Source organism: Pleurodeles waltl, chromosome 1_1, assembly GCF_031143425.1.
Source record: "Pleurodeles waltl isolate 20211129_DDA chromosome 1_1, aPleWal1.hap1.20221129, whole genome shotgun sequence".
Taxonomy (NCBI): domain Eukaryota; kingdom Metazoa; phylum Chordata; class Amphibia; order Caudata; family Salamandridae; genus Pleurodeles; species Pleurodeles waltl.
Genome location: NC_090436.1, coordinates 385,655,681 through 385,674,132, shown reverse-complemented (window position 1 = coordinate 385,674,132; position 18,452 = coordinate 385,655,681). Strand labels below are relative to the sequence as shown.

At 41.2% G+C, this 18,452-nt stretch overlaps 1 protein-coding gene across 2 annotated transcripts in view; it reads right to left on the bottom strand.

Annotated features, from left to right (window-relative positions):
* HOMER1 (homer scaffold protein 1) overlaps positions 1-18,452 on the bottom strand; it is a 720,670-nt gene that overhangs the window by 93,809 nt on the left and 608,409 nt on the right. For both annotated transcript variants that reach the window (XM_069223247.1, XM_069223237.1), the window contains exon 8: positions 6,637-6,747. In XM_069223247.1, the coding sequence (XP_069079348.1) occupies positions 6,637-6,747 (111 nt within the window). The remainder of the gene's footprint in view (positions 1-6,636; positions 6,748-18,452) is intronic.

Genomic DNA, 18,452 nt, shown 5'->3' with positions numbered 1-18,452 from the left:
TAACACCCATTGCACGCCCCTTCCACGCAAAGGGCTGCGTGTGAAGAGGTTGTATTTATAATGCCACCTTGTAAATATGGCGCGCATGGCATAGTGCCACCAGAGCATCACGAAAAGTGACGCTCCGGTGGCGCTAGGGGCTCATAAATATGCCCCTCAGAGTCTCGCTATGCATTGCTGCTAAGTTTGACTCTGTGACATTTCCATGTTTTGGTGCGCTTAGGTGTGCCATTTTCAATGCCATGTGTGTGACACTTTGAGTGACACTTCATTGTAAGTAGAACAAAGAAGTTATCAATGTAATGAGATATATATTAGCCATAGCAAAATCCAGAATGCTAAGTGATTTTGATGTAAAGCTTGGACTGGGCAAAGATATTGATTAGACAAGTCATGGGGCTGTTTGGTAGCTCTGCGAGGGGGTTATCACTTCCCTTTCATCCTTACCAATCCCACACTTTAATTTAAAAAAAACATTTTTTCTATTTAGCTTTTCATGCTAAAGTTAGGACCTGCAAATAAGGACTTATCACCAAAACTATTGTAATCTGGTACTGTTATGAAAATAAAGTGACCAAAAACTACAGTCACGAACACAGTACTTTGTTAAGTGAGGTTGGAGGACTCCATTTCTCAGTGACAACAAAGCAATTGTTGTCTTTACTTCAGACAGAAAGGCAAAGTAGGCCCTGCTAAGATTCTAACTTGTAACCTCTAGGTGTGGTAAACTATTCACAGCAAATGCTCCAAGTGTTGAGCTACCTTTTCATAAACGGATATAGTCATCAAATCCCTCAACAACAGCATCACCTCAGGCCGGATTCGTCAGCAATATCACAAACTGTCTTTAAACATGCATCCATAGGTTGGGAAGGACCATCTGCAGAAAAAAAATATGCTGGCAGTTATGTAATAATTATACTCTCCGCGGATTAAGTTTTATCTGGTCTGTCTGTCCATAGAACTAATGCAAAATCCAGGTTGTTAAATAGACTGGAGTCAAAAGAATCGATAACAAGTGACCCCCATATTAGGACATATTTTGGCAACACCTTGCATTCTGGAGCTTGCAGATCTACTTTTTCCCTTTCAAGGTCCACTATTGCAAGTGGCGTCGTTTAAAATTCAGATTTGAACGTTTGAGTCCTACACCCAGACTTTGGAAAAGAAATCCTACAGTTTCAACAAAAAAAGTTAGATTAGTTGTGCGTACTTCATACTCGGTACAGCATGTTTCCAACTGCTTGAGTCTGCACAGCTTACACATTACATATGCAATAGGGAAACTTCCACGTGTAAACGACAAAAAGGGCTTTCATTTTGATGAAAGGTTTACAAAGTTATCACTGTCATGCCTAAAAAACGGAGGAGTGGACTAATATAATACATTTTTACAGATAACTGTATGCAAAAACTCATTTTTTCAATAATTTAACCAAAATACTTTTTGCAGCACAATGCAAATTCAAATACAACACATATTTTATCTATTTAAATATTTTTCTAGATCAGCAGTTTGAATTCTTTCCTTCATGGAAGGCACCCTTTAGAGAGTGTATTGAAAGGGTGGTAGAAATTGAACGAGGATTGGAAGGACCTGTTGTAGACAGCACTCGATTATTTGCATGGCCTGTAAGTTCGTCTGTGATGCTGTAGTTTTCTACATCAATGATCAGTGTCTACAGCAACAATGTTGATGTTTGTATTTGCCAGGAATTTTCGTTTTAGTAGCTTTCCCTTTGTGGGAGTCTCTCAGATGGAGACACTTACAGAGGTTTCTAACCTTCTCCTCTTTCTTCTCTCTTCATCCATCCTCATATCCTGCATCATGCCTCTCAGTCTAGTGCCTTCCCTGCCTTAAAGTATCCTTTTTGGCAAATGTCACAATCTTTGAATGACATTTGCAAAACCACACAGACAAAACACACAGAACTTGTGGGTATCAACAGTGGGTTTCTTTCTCCCACAAGAAGGACAGCTGGTGAATAAGAATGGGAAATTAGAGTGAGAAAAAGAAACATTTTACTTACCTAGTAAGCATGTTCTCGGCGTGCAGTGCTGTAGATTAAAATGCTCTGCATAGTCTTGCCATTTAGTGTTAGGCTCGGACATTTGCAAGTTGTTATTCTTTAAGAAAAAGTATTTAGAGTCACAAGATGTACTGTGAACTCCCCCTTAGTTGAATGCACATGGGCACTGACTCCATGTTAGATGTTTTTTTCACAATGGGTGAGAGTAGTATGGAGTGGGGAGTAAAGAAAGGATTGTGACCATGTTTACAGGCAAAGGAAGTTAAATGGTGAAGAGGAAATCTGTGATCACAGTTACATGCTTTAGGGGGAAAAGGTGGGCACATGTGACTCTACAGTACCACAACTGCTCTGCACAGACTGCAGAGCAGTACCCCCAACAAGTGGTGGCTAGTGTGTGGATGATACAGATGTTTGCACTACTGTCCTGGGGGACCATTTGGCCAACCGTTGCTTGTTGTCTGGCTAAGATGTCCACAAAATAATGTTTAGTTTAGTAAACGTGTGTACGATTGACCAAGTAGCTGCTTTACATATTGAATTCCCTAGAAAAGCCATGGTTGCTGATTTTTGTATGTAGAGTGCACCCTGGTGTGACAGGGAGAACTCCTTTAGTTTTAGGATCGCAATTTGAGAACCTGTCTGGCAATATCTAATTTGGAGATAGGCTAGTCGTGTGGATTTTCAAAGGCTATGACCAACTGGTTAGTTCTGTGAAAAGTCTTAGTCCTGCCAGTGTACTACACGAGAGCCCGTTTGACACCCAGGTTGTGATGAGCTCTTTCTGGCACGAAATCCAGTTGAGGGTAAAACAGAATCCCTATGGTTTAATTGAGGTGGAAATGGGAAATGACTTTGGAGAGGAATTTTGGGTGAAAATGACCCTATTTTTGTGAAGCTGATGGAAGGGTGCTTGTAACAAGAGGGCTTGCAAAACAGTAATATGTCGGAGGGATGTTATGGCTACAGAAAAAGCTACCTCCCAGGAAAGGTACTGGAGCGGGCAAAAGCAGAGAGGCTCAAAAGCGCATCCCATGAGTTTGGCGAGGGCTACATTGAGGTTCCAGACTGTTGCAGAGGAAACTAAGAGGGATGAGTCTGTTGAGGCCCTCCATGAAGACTTTAATAACTGGTATGTGTAAAAAGGAGGAATGCTGCCTGTTTTGCATATAAGTGCTATGGCTGCTAATCGGAGCTGCATGGAAGTGTAGGTGAGGCCTGACTACTGCAAATGGAGCAGATAGCAAATAATGTTGTGGACTTTCAGATTTAGGGGGTCCAGGTGTTTGGGGTTGCAATAGTGAACAAATCCCTTCCACTTTGCTGCACTACAGGCTTGAGTGGTGGGTCTGCTGGCCTCCTATAAGATGTCTGTTGATTACTGTGGCAGATGCAGGTTGCCAAACTCTAAGACCTCCGGTGCCAGTTTGCTAAATTGAGCTGTTTGGGGGTGTGGGTGTCTGATTTGGCCCTGACTCCTTGTGAGAAGATCTGACCTGTTGGGGTCTTCTAGTAGGGACTGATTGACATCTTGAGTAGTGTTGAGTACCAGGGTTATCTGGCCCAATCTGAAGGTTCTCTACATGATTTAGAGGGGGTTTCCACAAGGAAATCATCCTCATATTGGAGGATGCACATTTCCTCCATGAGGAAAGTGGCTTACTGTTGGATCACCTTGTGGAATGCAGTGATGCAGGCTGGGAGAGTTGCATAAACAGGGTTATGGTTCAGATCTGAACTCCCTCCTCAGAGCATCAACACTGTAGATGCCCCAAGCCTCATCTGTGGGCACTGAATCGTAATGGTCGAAAGGGCTATCCTCCCCATAAAAGGAGTAAGGGGAGGCCTTGTGGAATCAAGGGAGGGTGGTCGGGACCAGGTACGTGGTGGTGGAGGTGCTGGGAGAGGAGGAAGAACACAGGGAGAGAGATGGTGCCTCTGTCTCTGTATCTCTAGTTTTAGGAAATGGAAGGGGCCCCAAAGCCAGCTGCTCCTTAAAAATCAGTTGCCTCTTGCAAGGGAAAGTCTCCGAAGATGTTGTCAGAAGGAGTTTTGATTATTGTTTTGTCTAGGTGTGGATGAAGAGTAGCGTTTGACTTGCATCCAGCATCTCTTGGAGTCTCTGCAGGATTGCCTGCAAAAAGTCGTCTGAATCTGCCAGTGCTCAATTTGTAAAATAGTGAATGCCAGTGCCCAAAGTGCTGCTTAGAAGCCTGGGGATGGCATTATTAAATGTCAGTGCACCAAATACTAAGGCTCTGTAGTCCAGAATCCACATCATGCCTTTTTAATTCATTGCCTACACCTTTATCTCACTCTTGTAGGTTCATGCCTTCACCCTTTCTGACCTGGCAAGCCTGTTTTGCTTAATATCAACTTGCAAACATTTCAGCCCAACTCTAGATGGCAAGAGTATACAGAGCATGTATATGTACAGCAACACATGCTACGCACACAACAGTTTCCTTAACGCTAGAGATGAAAAGACATCAAGGGAAATTGGTATAAATGATTTCCTGACAAAAGATAAAGATTTTTACAGATTGTTGTTATTAGGATCAGCCTAAATCTCTGTTTTTATTTTTTCTCTCTTATAACAAGGATACATTTTAGGTGCAGGTCACAAGTACCTTAAGTTATTCACTAATTTACAACCATGTTGTAACTGTTTTGTTGTATTTACATAGCGCACAACCAGTCATTACATCGGCATCGCAGCACACCTGCTGGCCAGAGACATTCAAACCCCTAGGGTGCTGAGACTGGGCCTCTTTTACACTCAAGGCTGAGATGCAAAAATGTATATATTGTTTATGAATGCACATATATGTATAACACCCAGGAATGCCTCACAGACAAAACACACGTTCTGCTTTGGGCAATGAATCAGTGTACATTTCCACCTGAGTCTAGGAGCTTTTGGATGAAAGTAACCTAGTGATACATGTATGCTTATATAAAAACTAGACCATTTGCACTATGTGAAGTTATGAATAAATGTCTACACCTGCTCAGCCACAGAATATAACGGTAGGAAAATAGTGTGTGTACTCTTTCAAACTCATACGAAGTCAAACACGGTTTTTCGAGGTATGTTGAAAATCCTTATATGCTATATCTGATCTTGATTTTATTCAGATAGTGGGTGTTAAAGTTATTTCTGGCACTGTAGAGTTAAACACTTGTTACTGTTCATCGGGGGGATTCATGACTGCATCAGCACTGTACACAAAACACAGATAAAATAAGTATATTCACAAACAGACATGCTTAATCGTTTAGGTTTCATTGGACTTCTGCGTATTCACACATACAGGGGGTTTAAACGGACTTTAAGAGACAGAAGTTGGCACTTTTAGTTGTTAACACATTTTAAGCCGGAGGTGTTTAGTGAAGGGACAGAAGTGATTCTCATGATCACATCTTGTAACAAGGTGTGGGCGAGCAGGCGTGTGGATGGGGACAGGGGAAATAAAAAAAAAAAAAAATAAAAAAAAAAAAGTGCAATCACTCTATAAAAGCCCGCAAGATCACTTTGTGTAGGAAATAAAAAGAAAAAGTAGTCTAGAAACCATGCTGAAAACATGGAGCCTTGAGTATTTTCAGTAGTTGACCGGTGCGCGCAAGTGGTCTAAACACTGGAAAAGGCATGACATATGCATGCCTTTCACAAATGAAATCAAGCGAATTTTAAAAGGCAAGCCCACGAACCAATGAAAGTGACGGGCATGACATGGGCGTGGTTAAAAGCCCACAGAGCGATTACAACAGAGGCAAAAGCGCTTGTGTGCTTGACCCTGAAAAGGGTTTGATCATAGAGGGAAACTTTTTAATGTCATAAGGGCCACCCACGAAAGGATATTACATGTGAGATCACTCTTGAGATAAGGAAGGAGGTAGAAAGTAATAAAACAGTAGAGGTTTTCAATGAAGTGGTAATGTGTCCCTGAGAAGGAAAAGAACACCTGTGCATCCAGGATGTAAGGTGCCTGCATTTTTAATTGTGTCAAAACAATATCCATCAGTATGTAACAATCCCCACCAAAAACTGGTGGGAATTGCTAGATTAGGAAGGTGCTTCTCTGCATAGCCTATAGCAGAGTAACAGAACATTGTTTTTTTTTTTTTTTTTTTAAGAAAGTCAACTTGGAGGACAAAAAAAAGAAAGACCAAAAATGTTTAAGAGTATACAGAGAAGTCAGTGACGACAGAACGCTTGTAGGAGGGAAGAACTAGGATGATTTACAAATAGTTTGGAAACATATGGGTGAGCCGTGGCTTGGCACATAGAAGGAGCATGTTTGGCTTAATCTTCTGAACCTCTTACGTTACTGACGAGTGCCGAGCTTCATTGTGATTTTTAAGGTTAGATTTGTAGGCCTCAGACTAAATGGCACTATACAGTTTGAAATATGATTTGGGCTTGTGTGTCTAAAGGTTATTTTGTTTTGCTAAAGAAAATACATATAAGAAAGCAGAAAATTAGAGAGCCTAATAACGTTATGAGATTGTTTACTATAGTATGAAACATTATAGCATCAAAACCTTTTCCATCAACTGCTAACTGGTAGAAGAGAGACCGGTTTAAACATGAACGTTCATTTACCTCTTCTTTCTTTTTCAATGTAGACTCTAGTTCCTGTATCGTTTGGTTCAGTTCTGTTTTGTGAGTATGGACAGCATTTGCTTGGCTACTTACACACTCCAACTCAGTCACCTGAAGAAATAAAAATATGTTGAACATTAATATTGTACTGGGAAGCCAAACGGAACACCAAATGACATTTTACGTTTCAAAAATGTCATCATTTTATTGCACAGTTTCTGTCAAATGTTGGTAGGATTCAATTAAGTCCAAAGAACTTTCTTCTTTACTGGTGTGCTATCAGGGTTAACATGCAACTGGTTGAGATGATCCTTCGAAGTGAGACAATCAGCAGTTGATCACAAGAACTGAATTCAATATAACACAGGTTACCATTGATAGTTCTATGTACATGACAGAGATAACCACACTAATACACACACAAACTCAACTGGTTTATTTATTTTATTTAGTTAAGTATGTTTGTGTAGTACTACAAACTACTGCAAATAGCCACAGGGCATGCAGGGCACTATAGGTTTGATATATCAGTATGGTAAACAATTAATGAACTTTGACAACAGAACATACTCAGTGTACTGAATAAGATGTAAAAGCTGTAGAGAGTTGTAATGGAGTCAGAGAATAGATCTCAGTAGATCTGACTAGTTTCAAGCATCTAACCAGAAGTACTGTCTTCACAGTCTTGTTTTCAAGTGCAATAGTGTCAGATGAGCTTGGCACAGGTCTAATATCCTTCACATAAAATCCTCTGCAATTTGTCCTGGTGACCCTATGCTTTTTATTTTCATGCATATCACACTCCTGACCATACACCTTCAGTTAGCAAGATGGTAAAGACATTCTCCTCTCTTGGTCAAACTTCATCTGGTTTGGCTACCAAGGGTCTGTCAACTCTCTTGTTATGAGGAATGTAGTTATGTTTTTGATAAGAAATGTTTAACCTCCAAATAGAAGTTATGACTGTTGGATCGATCGTTCCTGGTGCACAAATATGTTTCAGTCAAAGGTTTACTAATCACAGAACCTAATAAAATAAGGTGCAGCACTAATTCCTGCGCAACTTGAAAGAATCTTGATATTTTCTCACTATGTCTGTATGATGAATTACAGACAAAGTCTTAAGAATGGTAAGGTTGATGCTCTAATATGACAAAATCAACTGTCAGGTCAAAACCAGTTAAGGATCCACCATTTTGTCCTCAAAACATTTCTGGTCATAGTCATTCCATGGCCTTAATTAATGTTGATTAATTTCTGACAAATTGGAGTACAGAAAGTCAATCTGTAGATAAAGAGATCTGGTGAAAGGAACAAGAAACTAGACAAGGAAAAGATGGACTGTTCTATTAAAGGGAAGCTATGTATTTAACATCAGTTCAGTTAAGAAAATATGACAGTGGTTCCCAAACAGTGGTCCGGGGATCCCTGGGGGTCCGCAAAGCCTTCTCAGGGGGTCCGCAGCTGCTTAGAAAATTAAAAAATATTAACAGATTAGGTCCCCAGCTTTCAGTAGTGACTCAGTGGGGGGGTCCCTGAATTCCAATAATGAATCAGAGGGGGTTCACAGAAGACAAAAAGGTTGGGAACAACTACAATAGGCAATGAATTGTCTTTGTGATTCAAAGGTGGCTCAACATTCTGAAATACCTAGGATTTCAGCCCGAATTAAGATATCACACTAAACCAGTGGGTCCCAACCTGTGGCCCGGGGACCCCTGGGGGTCTGCGAAGCCTTCTCAGGGGGTCCGTGACTGCTTAGAAAATTCACTAATATTAACAGATTAACAAAGTGTATATAAATAAGGTGGCTAAATGTACAATTTAAAAATGTAAAACATACTGTAAATGTCAATGAATATGAAATTGAATGTTAAAAATCAAATTAGTTTCCTCAGATTGATTGATGTGGGCAGTGCAGGTGCATCTAACAGAATATAACGTAGATAGGTGGTTTCTATTGAATTTAGAAAAGCTCCAACCTTCCTATTAAAAATATATATTTTTTAATGTTATTTGATTGCAAGTTAAATAAAATGTGTGTCCATTTGTACATATGTCTGATAGAATGCTTGTTTCTCTATTTTATTGTATTGTTTTGCAGTTCAAATCATCAGCAATGTTTAGGCCTGGGTCCCCATTATCTAAAAATGATTCAGTGCTGGTCCCCGGATTCCTACAATGATTCAGTTGGGGTCCCCAGGTTCCAGTGATGATAAAGTGGGGGGTCCAAGTCAAAAGGTTGGGAACCACTCCACTAAACCAATGGAATTATTGAGATAAGAAAATAAGTTACTTACCTGTAACTGCAGTTCTCCAGTATTGGTATCTTTCATCGATTCACATGCTTGAATCATTCCCCGTTGTTGAAGTGGGAGTCCCACGGTAACTTAATAAAGCAGTATATATATATCACTATCATAGGCTATAATGGCAATGAAAATGTCAGTTTAATAGCCTATTTGTGTTTTTTTTTTTTTAAAAAGGGCCAAACTTGAACTATAACGAATCAGACGACAGCACCCTCTAGAACACTCTCAACAAAGGCTGAGTCCCTCAGATTTTCAAGCACAAGTGGGAATAGATAATCCCGAGCTATAAGGGGAGCCTCTCTAAGGAGGAGGGTGGGTCGCATGTGAATCTATGAAAGATACCAATGCTGGAGAATTGCAGTTACAGGTACGTAACTTATTTTCTTCTCCAGTATTGGATCTTTCATAGATTCACATGCTTGAATCAGAATAGCAAGCAGTTACTGTATTTGTATATCTTATTGTATTAGCACAAATAGCGGATGGTGGGTAGAAAATATATACATAACATTCATATGAAATATGTGTTTTTGAGTCACAGGATCGAGTGACTCCTCCTCTTCGGTTCCATTGAGCATGGGCATCGACTCCATTGTTAGATTGTTTTCCCGCAGAGGGTAAAGGAAGGAGTGATAGAGTATATAGGTACAAAGTAAGAGATGTCCATGCTAATGTAAATGTATATACATATGTACAAATGTTTGTAACTTAAACAACTACAGGCTTCCAGGGAGGAGGGAGAGTAAATGTGAATCTGCAGCGGAACATACCACGAACAGATGTATACTGGGTAAGTGACATTTTCCGTTCAATGGCATGTGTAGCTGCAGATACACATGCTGTGCATAGACTACAAAGCAGTTTGTCCTCCCATAAATTAGCGGTGGTTAGCCTGTAGGAGTTGAAGTTGTTTGAAATAATGTTCTTAGAACAGCTTGACCTACTGTGGCTTGTTGTCGTGATAATACGTCTACACAGTAGTGTTTAGTGAATGTATGTGGTGTTGACCATGTGGCTGCTTTACATATTTCAGCCATTGGTATATTCCCTAAAAAAGCCATTGTTGCACCTTTTTTCCTTGTAGAATGTGCATTAGGAGTAACTAAAAGCTGTCTTTTTGCTTTAATATAGCATATTTGAATGCATCTTACAATCCATCGTGCTAAATCTTCTTTTGATATGGGATTGCCTGTATGAGGTTTTTGGAAAGTGACAAATAGTTGTTTAGTCTTTCTAAACGGTTTAGTTCTGTCTATATAGTACATTAAAACTCCTTTGATGTCTAATGTATGTAGAGCTCTTTCTGCCACAGACTCTGGCTGTGGGAAGAAGACTGGCAGTTCCACTGTTTGATTTATATGAAATGGTGATACAACTTTTGGTAGGAATTTTGGGTTTGTTCATAGTACAACATTATGCCTGTGTACTTGGAATAAGGGTTCTTCAAGAGTAAAGGCTTGGATTTCACTTGCTCTTCTTAAAGAAGTAATTGCCACTAGGAAGACAACTTTCCATGTTCGAAATTTAATTTGGCACAAGTGCATAGGCTCAAATGGTGGTCCCATAAGTCGTGTAAGCACTATATTTAGATTCCAAGAAGGAACTGGTGGTGTTCTAGGTGAAATGATGCATTTTAAACCTTACATGAAAGCTTTAATGACAGGAACTCTAAATAAAGAGCTATGTTGTATATTTTGTAAATATACTGAAACTGCAGTAAGATGAATTTTGAATGAATGCCAAGTTTGATTTTTGTAAATGAAGTAAATAACATACAATATCTTGTATTGATGCTGTAAGAGGGTCTATATTTTTGGATTGACAGTAATATACAAACCTTTTCCATTTGTTTGCATAGCACTGTCTAGTAGTGGGTTTTCTTGCTTGTTTAATAACTTCCATACATTCTGATGGGAGTTGTAAATATCCAAACTCTATGACCTCAGGAGCCAAATTGCTAGATTGAGTGTCTTGGGATTTGGATGCCTGATTTGGCCTTTGTTTGGTGTCAACAGATCTGGTCTGGATGGGAGTTTGGAGTGTGGTACTACTGACAGATCTAATAATGTTGTGTACCACGGTTGACGTGTCCATGTTGGTGCTATGAGTAACATTGTGAGTGAAGTTTGACGCAACTTGTTAACTAGAAACGGAATGAGTGGGAGAGGGGGAAAAGCGTATGCAAATATCCCTGGCCAATGTATCCATAGAGCATTCCCCTTGGATAGGTGTGTGGGTGTCTGGATGCAAAGTTTTGGCATTTTGTGTTTTCGCTTGTTGCGAACAGGTCTATGTTTGGAGTTCCCCACTTTTGAAAGTATTTTTGAAGTACTTGAGGATGAAGTTCCCATTCATGAGTTTGTTGGTGATTTCTGCTGAGGATATCTGCTAACTGATTGTCTATTCCTGGAATGTATTGAGCCAATAGATGAATTTGACTGTGGATTGCCCATTTCTATATTTTCTGGGCTAGACGTGTCCCTCCCTGTTTGTTGAGATAATACATGGTTGTCATGTTGTCCGTTTTGATAAGAACATTCTTCTGTGTGAGAAGAAGTTAAAAAGCTCTGAGTGCTAGAAAGACAGCTGATAACTCCAAGTGGTTTATGTGTAGCTGTTTGTGTTTGACATCCCATTGCCCTTGAACGTAGTGATTGTTTAGGTGAGCTCCCCAACCAATCATTGATGCATCTGTTGTAATTATGGTCTGAGGCACAGAGTCTTGAAATGGACTGCCCTTTGCTTAGATTTGTGGAATTCCACCACTGAAGGGACATGTGTGTTTGGCGGTCTATCAACACTATATCTTGAAGTTGACCATGTGCCTGTGACCACTGTTGTGCAAGGCACTGTTGTAAGGGCCGCATGTTTAGTCTTGCGTGTGGTACAATTACAATACATGATGCCATCATTCCTAAAATTTTCATGAGTAGTAGAGATTGGAACTCATCTTGTAACAGAATCGTGTGTTCTGTGGAAAGTTTGCGTGACCTTGGTGGAATATTTGGAGGAGTGTTTATCAATTCTAGGCAATAGCCATTGCGGATAATTGACAGCACCCAGTTGTCTGTGGTAATATTTTGCCAATTTGTGTGGAACTGTTGTAGTGCTCCCCCAAAGGGAGAGGTGTGGAATGGTAGGGAATGAGGGAAGTCACTGTTTTGGGTGCTGTGGAGGCTGCTTAGAGGCCTGAAATTTCCCTCTATTTCTGGGGTATTGTCCTCTATATGTGCCCCTAAAAGTACCACATTGGTATTGCGGTTGGTAGGTTGGCTTTGTCTGTGTGGTGGATGCCTCTGAGGGCTGTGTTCTGAAACCACCTCGAAACTGAGGTTTACAAAAGGACCCCCTATTTGGTGCAGAGTAGAGGGCACCCATTGCCTTTGCTGTGTCAGAGTCCTTACGCAATTTTTCTATGGCTGTATCTACTTCTGGGCCAAAAAGATGTTTTTTGTGGAACGGCATGTTCAACACAGCCTGCTTTATTTCTTAAATACAGAAGATCGGAGCCATGCATGTCTGTGTATAGTGACTGCAGTGTTGACACTTCTAGCAGTGGTATCTGCTGCATCTAGGGCAGATCTTATTTGATTGTTTGTAATGGCTTGCCCTTCCTCCACTACTTGTGCCCTTTTCTGGTGTTCTTTGGGGAGATGCTGTATTATGTCTTGCATCTCGTCCCAATGGGCTCTGTCAGAGCGAGCTAATAGTGCTTGCGAGTTGGCTATTCTCCACTGATTTGCTGCCTGGGGTGCAACTCTTTTCACTGCAGCATACATATTTCTGCTCTCTTTATCAGGAGGGGGTGCATCTCCTGATGACTGACTATTTGCTCTCTTCCTGGCAGCGCTAACTACCACCGAATCAGGAGGTACCTAATGGGTGATATACTCAGGGTCAGAGGGTGCAGGTTTATATTTCTTCTCTATCCTGGGTGTTATGATGCGTACTTTAACAGGTTCACTAAAGATCTGATCCGCATGTTTTACGGAGCATCAGGAGGCATTGATACCTAGAATGAGTTGAGGATACAGTATTAAATAAGAAATCCTCTTCTAGGGGCTATGTATGCATGGTAACACCATGATATGCTGCAGCCCTAGCTATGACTTGGTTATAGACAGTACTATCCTCAGGTGGTGATGGTTTAGAGGGATAGCTGTCTGCATCGTTACTTGGAATGGGATCTGAGTCATAAAGATCCCATGGATCCACATTGTCCTGTTGTGAATCATAAGAATGAGTGGGTGACTGTACTGGTGTAGGGCTGGTAGGAGGAGAGGTAGGTAGGTAGGTGGGGACAATGAGGAAGGAGAGTGAGGAGGAGAAGATTGAGGAGGTGGTGGTTTTTCCTTCTGCTTTGGCACTTTAGCTGGAGGCTGCATAATGTCCAATTCCGCCTGAAAAGCGAACTTCCTCTTTGTTTTCAAAGGAGGTGCTGTCAGAATTCTCCCTGTTTCCTTATGGATGTGGATCCTGGATTGCCTTTCATCCATAATTTCTAGAATTGGTTGTACCTCTAACTCCTCTTCAGGGGTTTTGTGGCTTTAAGTCTGTTTGAAAGTCCATGCTCCTCTGTGTAAGTTGGCCTTTTCGGCTCTGAAGCATGCTTTTTTCGGGATCGAAAAAGATGAGGACCAAGGTTTCAGCTCCGAAACTGGCTTTCTAATTTTGGAGTCTGAAAAGTGGTGTTTAGTGGAGTCGGAAACGGAGCTCTTTGTTGTCTCCAATGTTTTTGGAGGAGTGGCCTTTTTCGGTGTCGAGCTGGGAAGTTGGTCACCGACAGTCTTTTTTCAGGCCGAGCCATGGCCTTCCGGCAGTGGCGTACCCAAGGCCTTGTGCTTTTTCTTTTGTGAGGGTGCAGGGACAGACATACTCACATGTTGTCCTGCTGTGACTGGTCTGTCTTCGTCTGCTTCCTGCTCGGACTCGGAATCTTAACTAAGGCTGCGGTCTGCATCAATTCTTCCTCTTCTACGTCAAGATGTTCACTGCTCCTCAACACCATTTCGAGTCTTCTTGCTCTAAGAGTCTTTTTTGATCTGAAGGATCGACAAGCCTCGCAATTTTCTTCCCGATGATCTGGGGAAAGGCAGAGGTTGCAAACCAGATGCTGGTCTGTGTACGGGTACTTCGCGTGGCACTGAGGACAGAATCGGAATGGAGTCCGATCCATGAGGCTTCCATGCGGGCATCCCGAATAGGCCCGAAGGGCGAACAAAGTTGTTTTCTTGCCGGTAGTGCTGTGTCAATGGAAGATTATAAACCAGATCGATACAATACCGATGAAAAGAGTTTTACAAACTTTTCCGAATCGAAATCTCGGAGCGAGAGGAAACATGTCCGAACCCGGCGGCGGAAAGAAAACAATTTAAGAATGGAGTCAATGCTCATGCACAATGGAACCGAAGAGGAGGAGTCACTCGATCCCGTGACTCGAAAACACTTCTTCAAAGAAAAACAACTTGTAACACTCCGAGCCCAACACTAGATGGTGGACTACTAATGCACAGCATGTGTATCTGCAGCTACACATGCCATCGAACACACACACACACACACACACATATATATATATATATAGATAGATATCTATATATATATATATATATATAAATATATATGCCCATATATAGACATCATACATTAAAATCTGCATGAATACATAAACACATGGAACCAAAAGAGACTCCCCTTAATGAAATAAGTGGTATAGTAAAACCTATCCAACCGCTGTATGACTGCGCTGATTCCAGTTAATAATGCTGCATGAATTATATGCACACTTTTCCAAGTCGCAGCACGACATATCTTCTCCAGAGGTACTTACGCAAACAAAGTAGTTGAAGTGGAAACTGCCCGAGTTGAATGCACCCTACTTTTCTCTGTGAGGGGATTGCTAGTCTCTTTGAGTGGCAGACCTGGACTGCAGCAGAAATGAATTCAGCAATGGTTGCCATTGTGACTGTAGGACTCTTAGGAGTGTGACTATTTGAGTGCAGGTTTGATTTTCTGGTGCCATACACAAAAAACGTTTCCATGAATGTTTACAAGTATTTATTGTGGCTTCCTCCTTGACTTGGAGAGAATACACCTGCAGTCCTGAGGGAATATTGAGATATTTGAATTGATGGAATTTAGGAGCTGAGCACATAAGAGAGAAGTCAGGTCAGGATGAAGGGCATGGCAGTAGTTTATCGTCAAATATTTACAGAATGCTGGTAGGTGAATGTGGCTGTATTCTGATACAGGAGAAGCTCATCGAACCAATGCTGCGCTAGCCACCTGCTGCCTACCAGGAGAAGACAACACTGCTTTGCTTTCCTCTTGTTGAGAATCTTTGGTATTAAGGTATCGGGGAAAAAAGTTAGGAATAGATCCAGGACCATCTGTCGAGAGGCATTTCTCCAAGATCCGGAATGTGGATGCCAAAGTGTATAGAACAGGCATTTGCAGGTTTAGTTTGTTGCAAAGGGTTGCAGAGCCGGTTTGCCCCAGAATGAGTAGATTATACCTAGGTCCGAATGATTAAACTCCCCTTCTTGGAGGCTGTTTCCAGTTTTGTTTAGAATGGCTGCTATGAGATTTCTAGTCCAGGAAATATGTTCGGCCCGAGAGTTATCCTGTGTGTTTTTTGCCGGCTCCAGATTTCCTGGTCTTCCCAAGATCTTGTGCCGCTTTGTCTATTCACATATTGCATGCTGGTGATATTGTCTTTGCAAACTAACACCAAAGACACTGCTACATTGGCAGGAAAGTTTGGAGACCGAACAGATGGCTTTGAGATGTAGGTGAGGGATATGTATGCTTTTCTGGAGCAGAGACCACTTTCCTCAAATTAGAGGTTCTATAGATGACTCCCCCAGCTTCCCAGGGAAGCATTTGTAGTCTGAGACCACCAGACTAGAGCTTCCATCCTACCTATGTGAAATTCACCAGGTCCTCAAATGATTTGTTTGATTGAATCTATTGTTTTTGTAGCTGCTCCTGTAAGGCATTCATTTTCAGGCGTACACAAGGGATCACATTGATCGCTGAGGACGTGATGCCCAAAAGCTAACTGAACAGACTGTTCTTGGATGGAGGAGTTGATTATCTCTGATAATTCACAAGGAGACAGCTTGTGAAACAACTTTAGGCAAGCCTCTGTGGCCTTGGACGCTTGAAATGCCGTTGGTGCTTTTATCAACAAATTGTCAAAGTTGGGGAAGCCCTTCCTGAAAAAGCTGATTTGAAGCCAAATGAATGAACTCTGATGAGTGGGTGGGAATGCAAAAGTATAAATCTTGTGCTGAGGGAGACCACATAAAAGGATTGTTTCAGGAAATACTTGTTAATTTCTGGAGGTGTATGATGGATGGACACTGCTCTGTTTTCTGGTTTATCTGGCAAAACTAAGAATAGAAGCCTATTCCTTGCTGCGAATGTGGGCCTTTCTCTATGGAACCTTTGGTCAGGGTAGCTAGCACTTCCTTCTGAAGGAAATGGTGATGAGGTTTTAGTGGAGTAGTGGGCAGAATCTGGGTGAACTGTAACATCTATCTATATGTGATGAGATCCAGGACTTATTTGTCAGATGCTATTTTCTGCCATAGAAGACAACATTTTTGGAACTGTTTTCCCCACTGGATGGTGTAATCAGCCTCAGTACGATGTCACTGTAGGTAAGCTAGCCTAAGGGCTACTGAGAGGGTTGCTAAGTCAGAAACTTATTAACAGATAAGTGTCTTTCTTGGGTCCCTCTAAAGATTGTTTCTATTGAAATTGTAATGCCCCAAAAGATCGTGCAGTGTCAAGAGTCAGCCTTGACTGTTTGAAAGGAGTTATCAAAGTGCTTGCCAAACAAAGCATCTGCATGGTACTATAAAAATATTAGATATGTTTGTACCTTAAATTATAAATGTTGTGGCCTTGAACATTAGCATCCAAGGACCACTGGCCCTGCCAGTTGTGGGAATCCTATTGAAGCTTTAGCAATAGCACAATCTATGCTGACATTTGATGACATCTCACCCCCCTACAGCAATTGAACACATTATTAAAAAATCACCATCCATCTAACCTTCACATTGATAATTCTTGGTTCTCACTTAGCCAAGCCACCTATAAAACTCTCAGAATCAGACCTTGCTTTACAGCACCATTTGTTTTTTCATTTTCCGGCAAACATTTAATTTATGTGGCCATGTCTGACCACAACTGGTGGCTAAACCTGCCCTGTATTGCCAGTAAATTGGCAGCCTGTACAGCAGCCTTTGACCTAGATGAGAACGTGTCCTTGCTGGTTAGGCGGGATTATGAATGACAGGGTTTTCAATGATTGTAATTCCTCCTGGATATATTAGCAATTGGAATAAGTTTTATAGCTTTTCTATTTAAATTCATAAAGAGAAAACAAACTAATTTCTTGTTTGCTGCAGGAAGCTGGAAGTGTTTGTTGCTCGCTCCAAAGGATATGGAAATCACCAAAATTCATCTGGTGGGGAAATCCACCAGTTGTGGGTGTAATATGCTCTGAAGGTCTAGTACTAGAGTTACATGGACCTGATCCATTCTCTGCAGTTGGAGGCAGAGTGGTGTAATTACTCCATATATTGTTCCTCCATAAATTGACCGTTGAAGACATGTTTATATTAGTACCTTAATGCTTGACACTAAATTATCCTGGATTATGTGTGTTTTGTTCCTGTTGACAATTATTTGTTTTTGCTTTAATTTGTATTGTCATCAAGCTTGACGAGGTGGATGTAAACGACTAGGCTGATGTAGACAATGTTTGTTGTTGACCAGGCTTTTGCCGTAGACGAGGCTGTCATAGAGGATGCAGTCACAGACAGGGCCACTGTCAACAAAGCATATGGAGACAAAGCCACTGCAGATGGCCGTCGTCGACAACCACTCTAGATGGCCGTCACAGACGACCACTGTAGAAGACCGTTGTAGACGACCATCGTAGACAACCATCATAGATAAGGCTGTTGTAGATGAGGCCCTTCGTAGACGAGGCCATCATAGACGAGGTAATAATAGTGGACATGGTCATCGACTATGTCATTGTAATTCTTGTTAATTATGATTTTACAGGCAGTTTTTAGATGCTCCATTGTAAGGTTATGAGGATCTCTCTAATGTATTGTCAGAGTTGAAGTGGGAGATGAGGGTCTATTTTTGTTTTCTCTCTGTGAGAAGTGCCTTATGAAGACTCATTGTAAGTCTTTCTATGGCTTTTCTGTGCGCCTTCTGGGAAGCCTGGTGCAAAGTCTCCCTCTGACCTCTCCTGTGAGGTGAAGGAATCCTCACTGTCCTCATTATTAGTGACAGATTTAAGATTCTGTAGACTCAATAATAGCCTCATCGCTCAGAACACGAGAGTTTTTGAGGAAAAAGTTAGACATATTTATGTAGTCTTACCTTGTTTTCTGCTACTCTGACATATTAGTGCCAGGGTTAGAGAAATGAAACAGGAAATATAATCTTGGATGATCCAAAAAGAAGTAAAAGCTA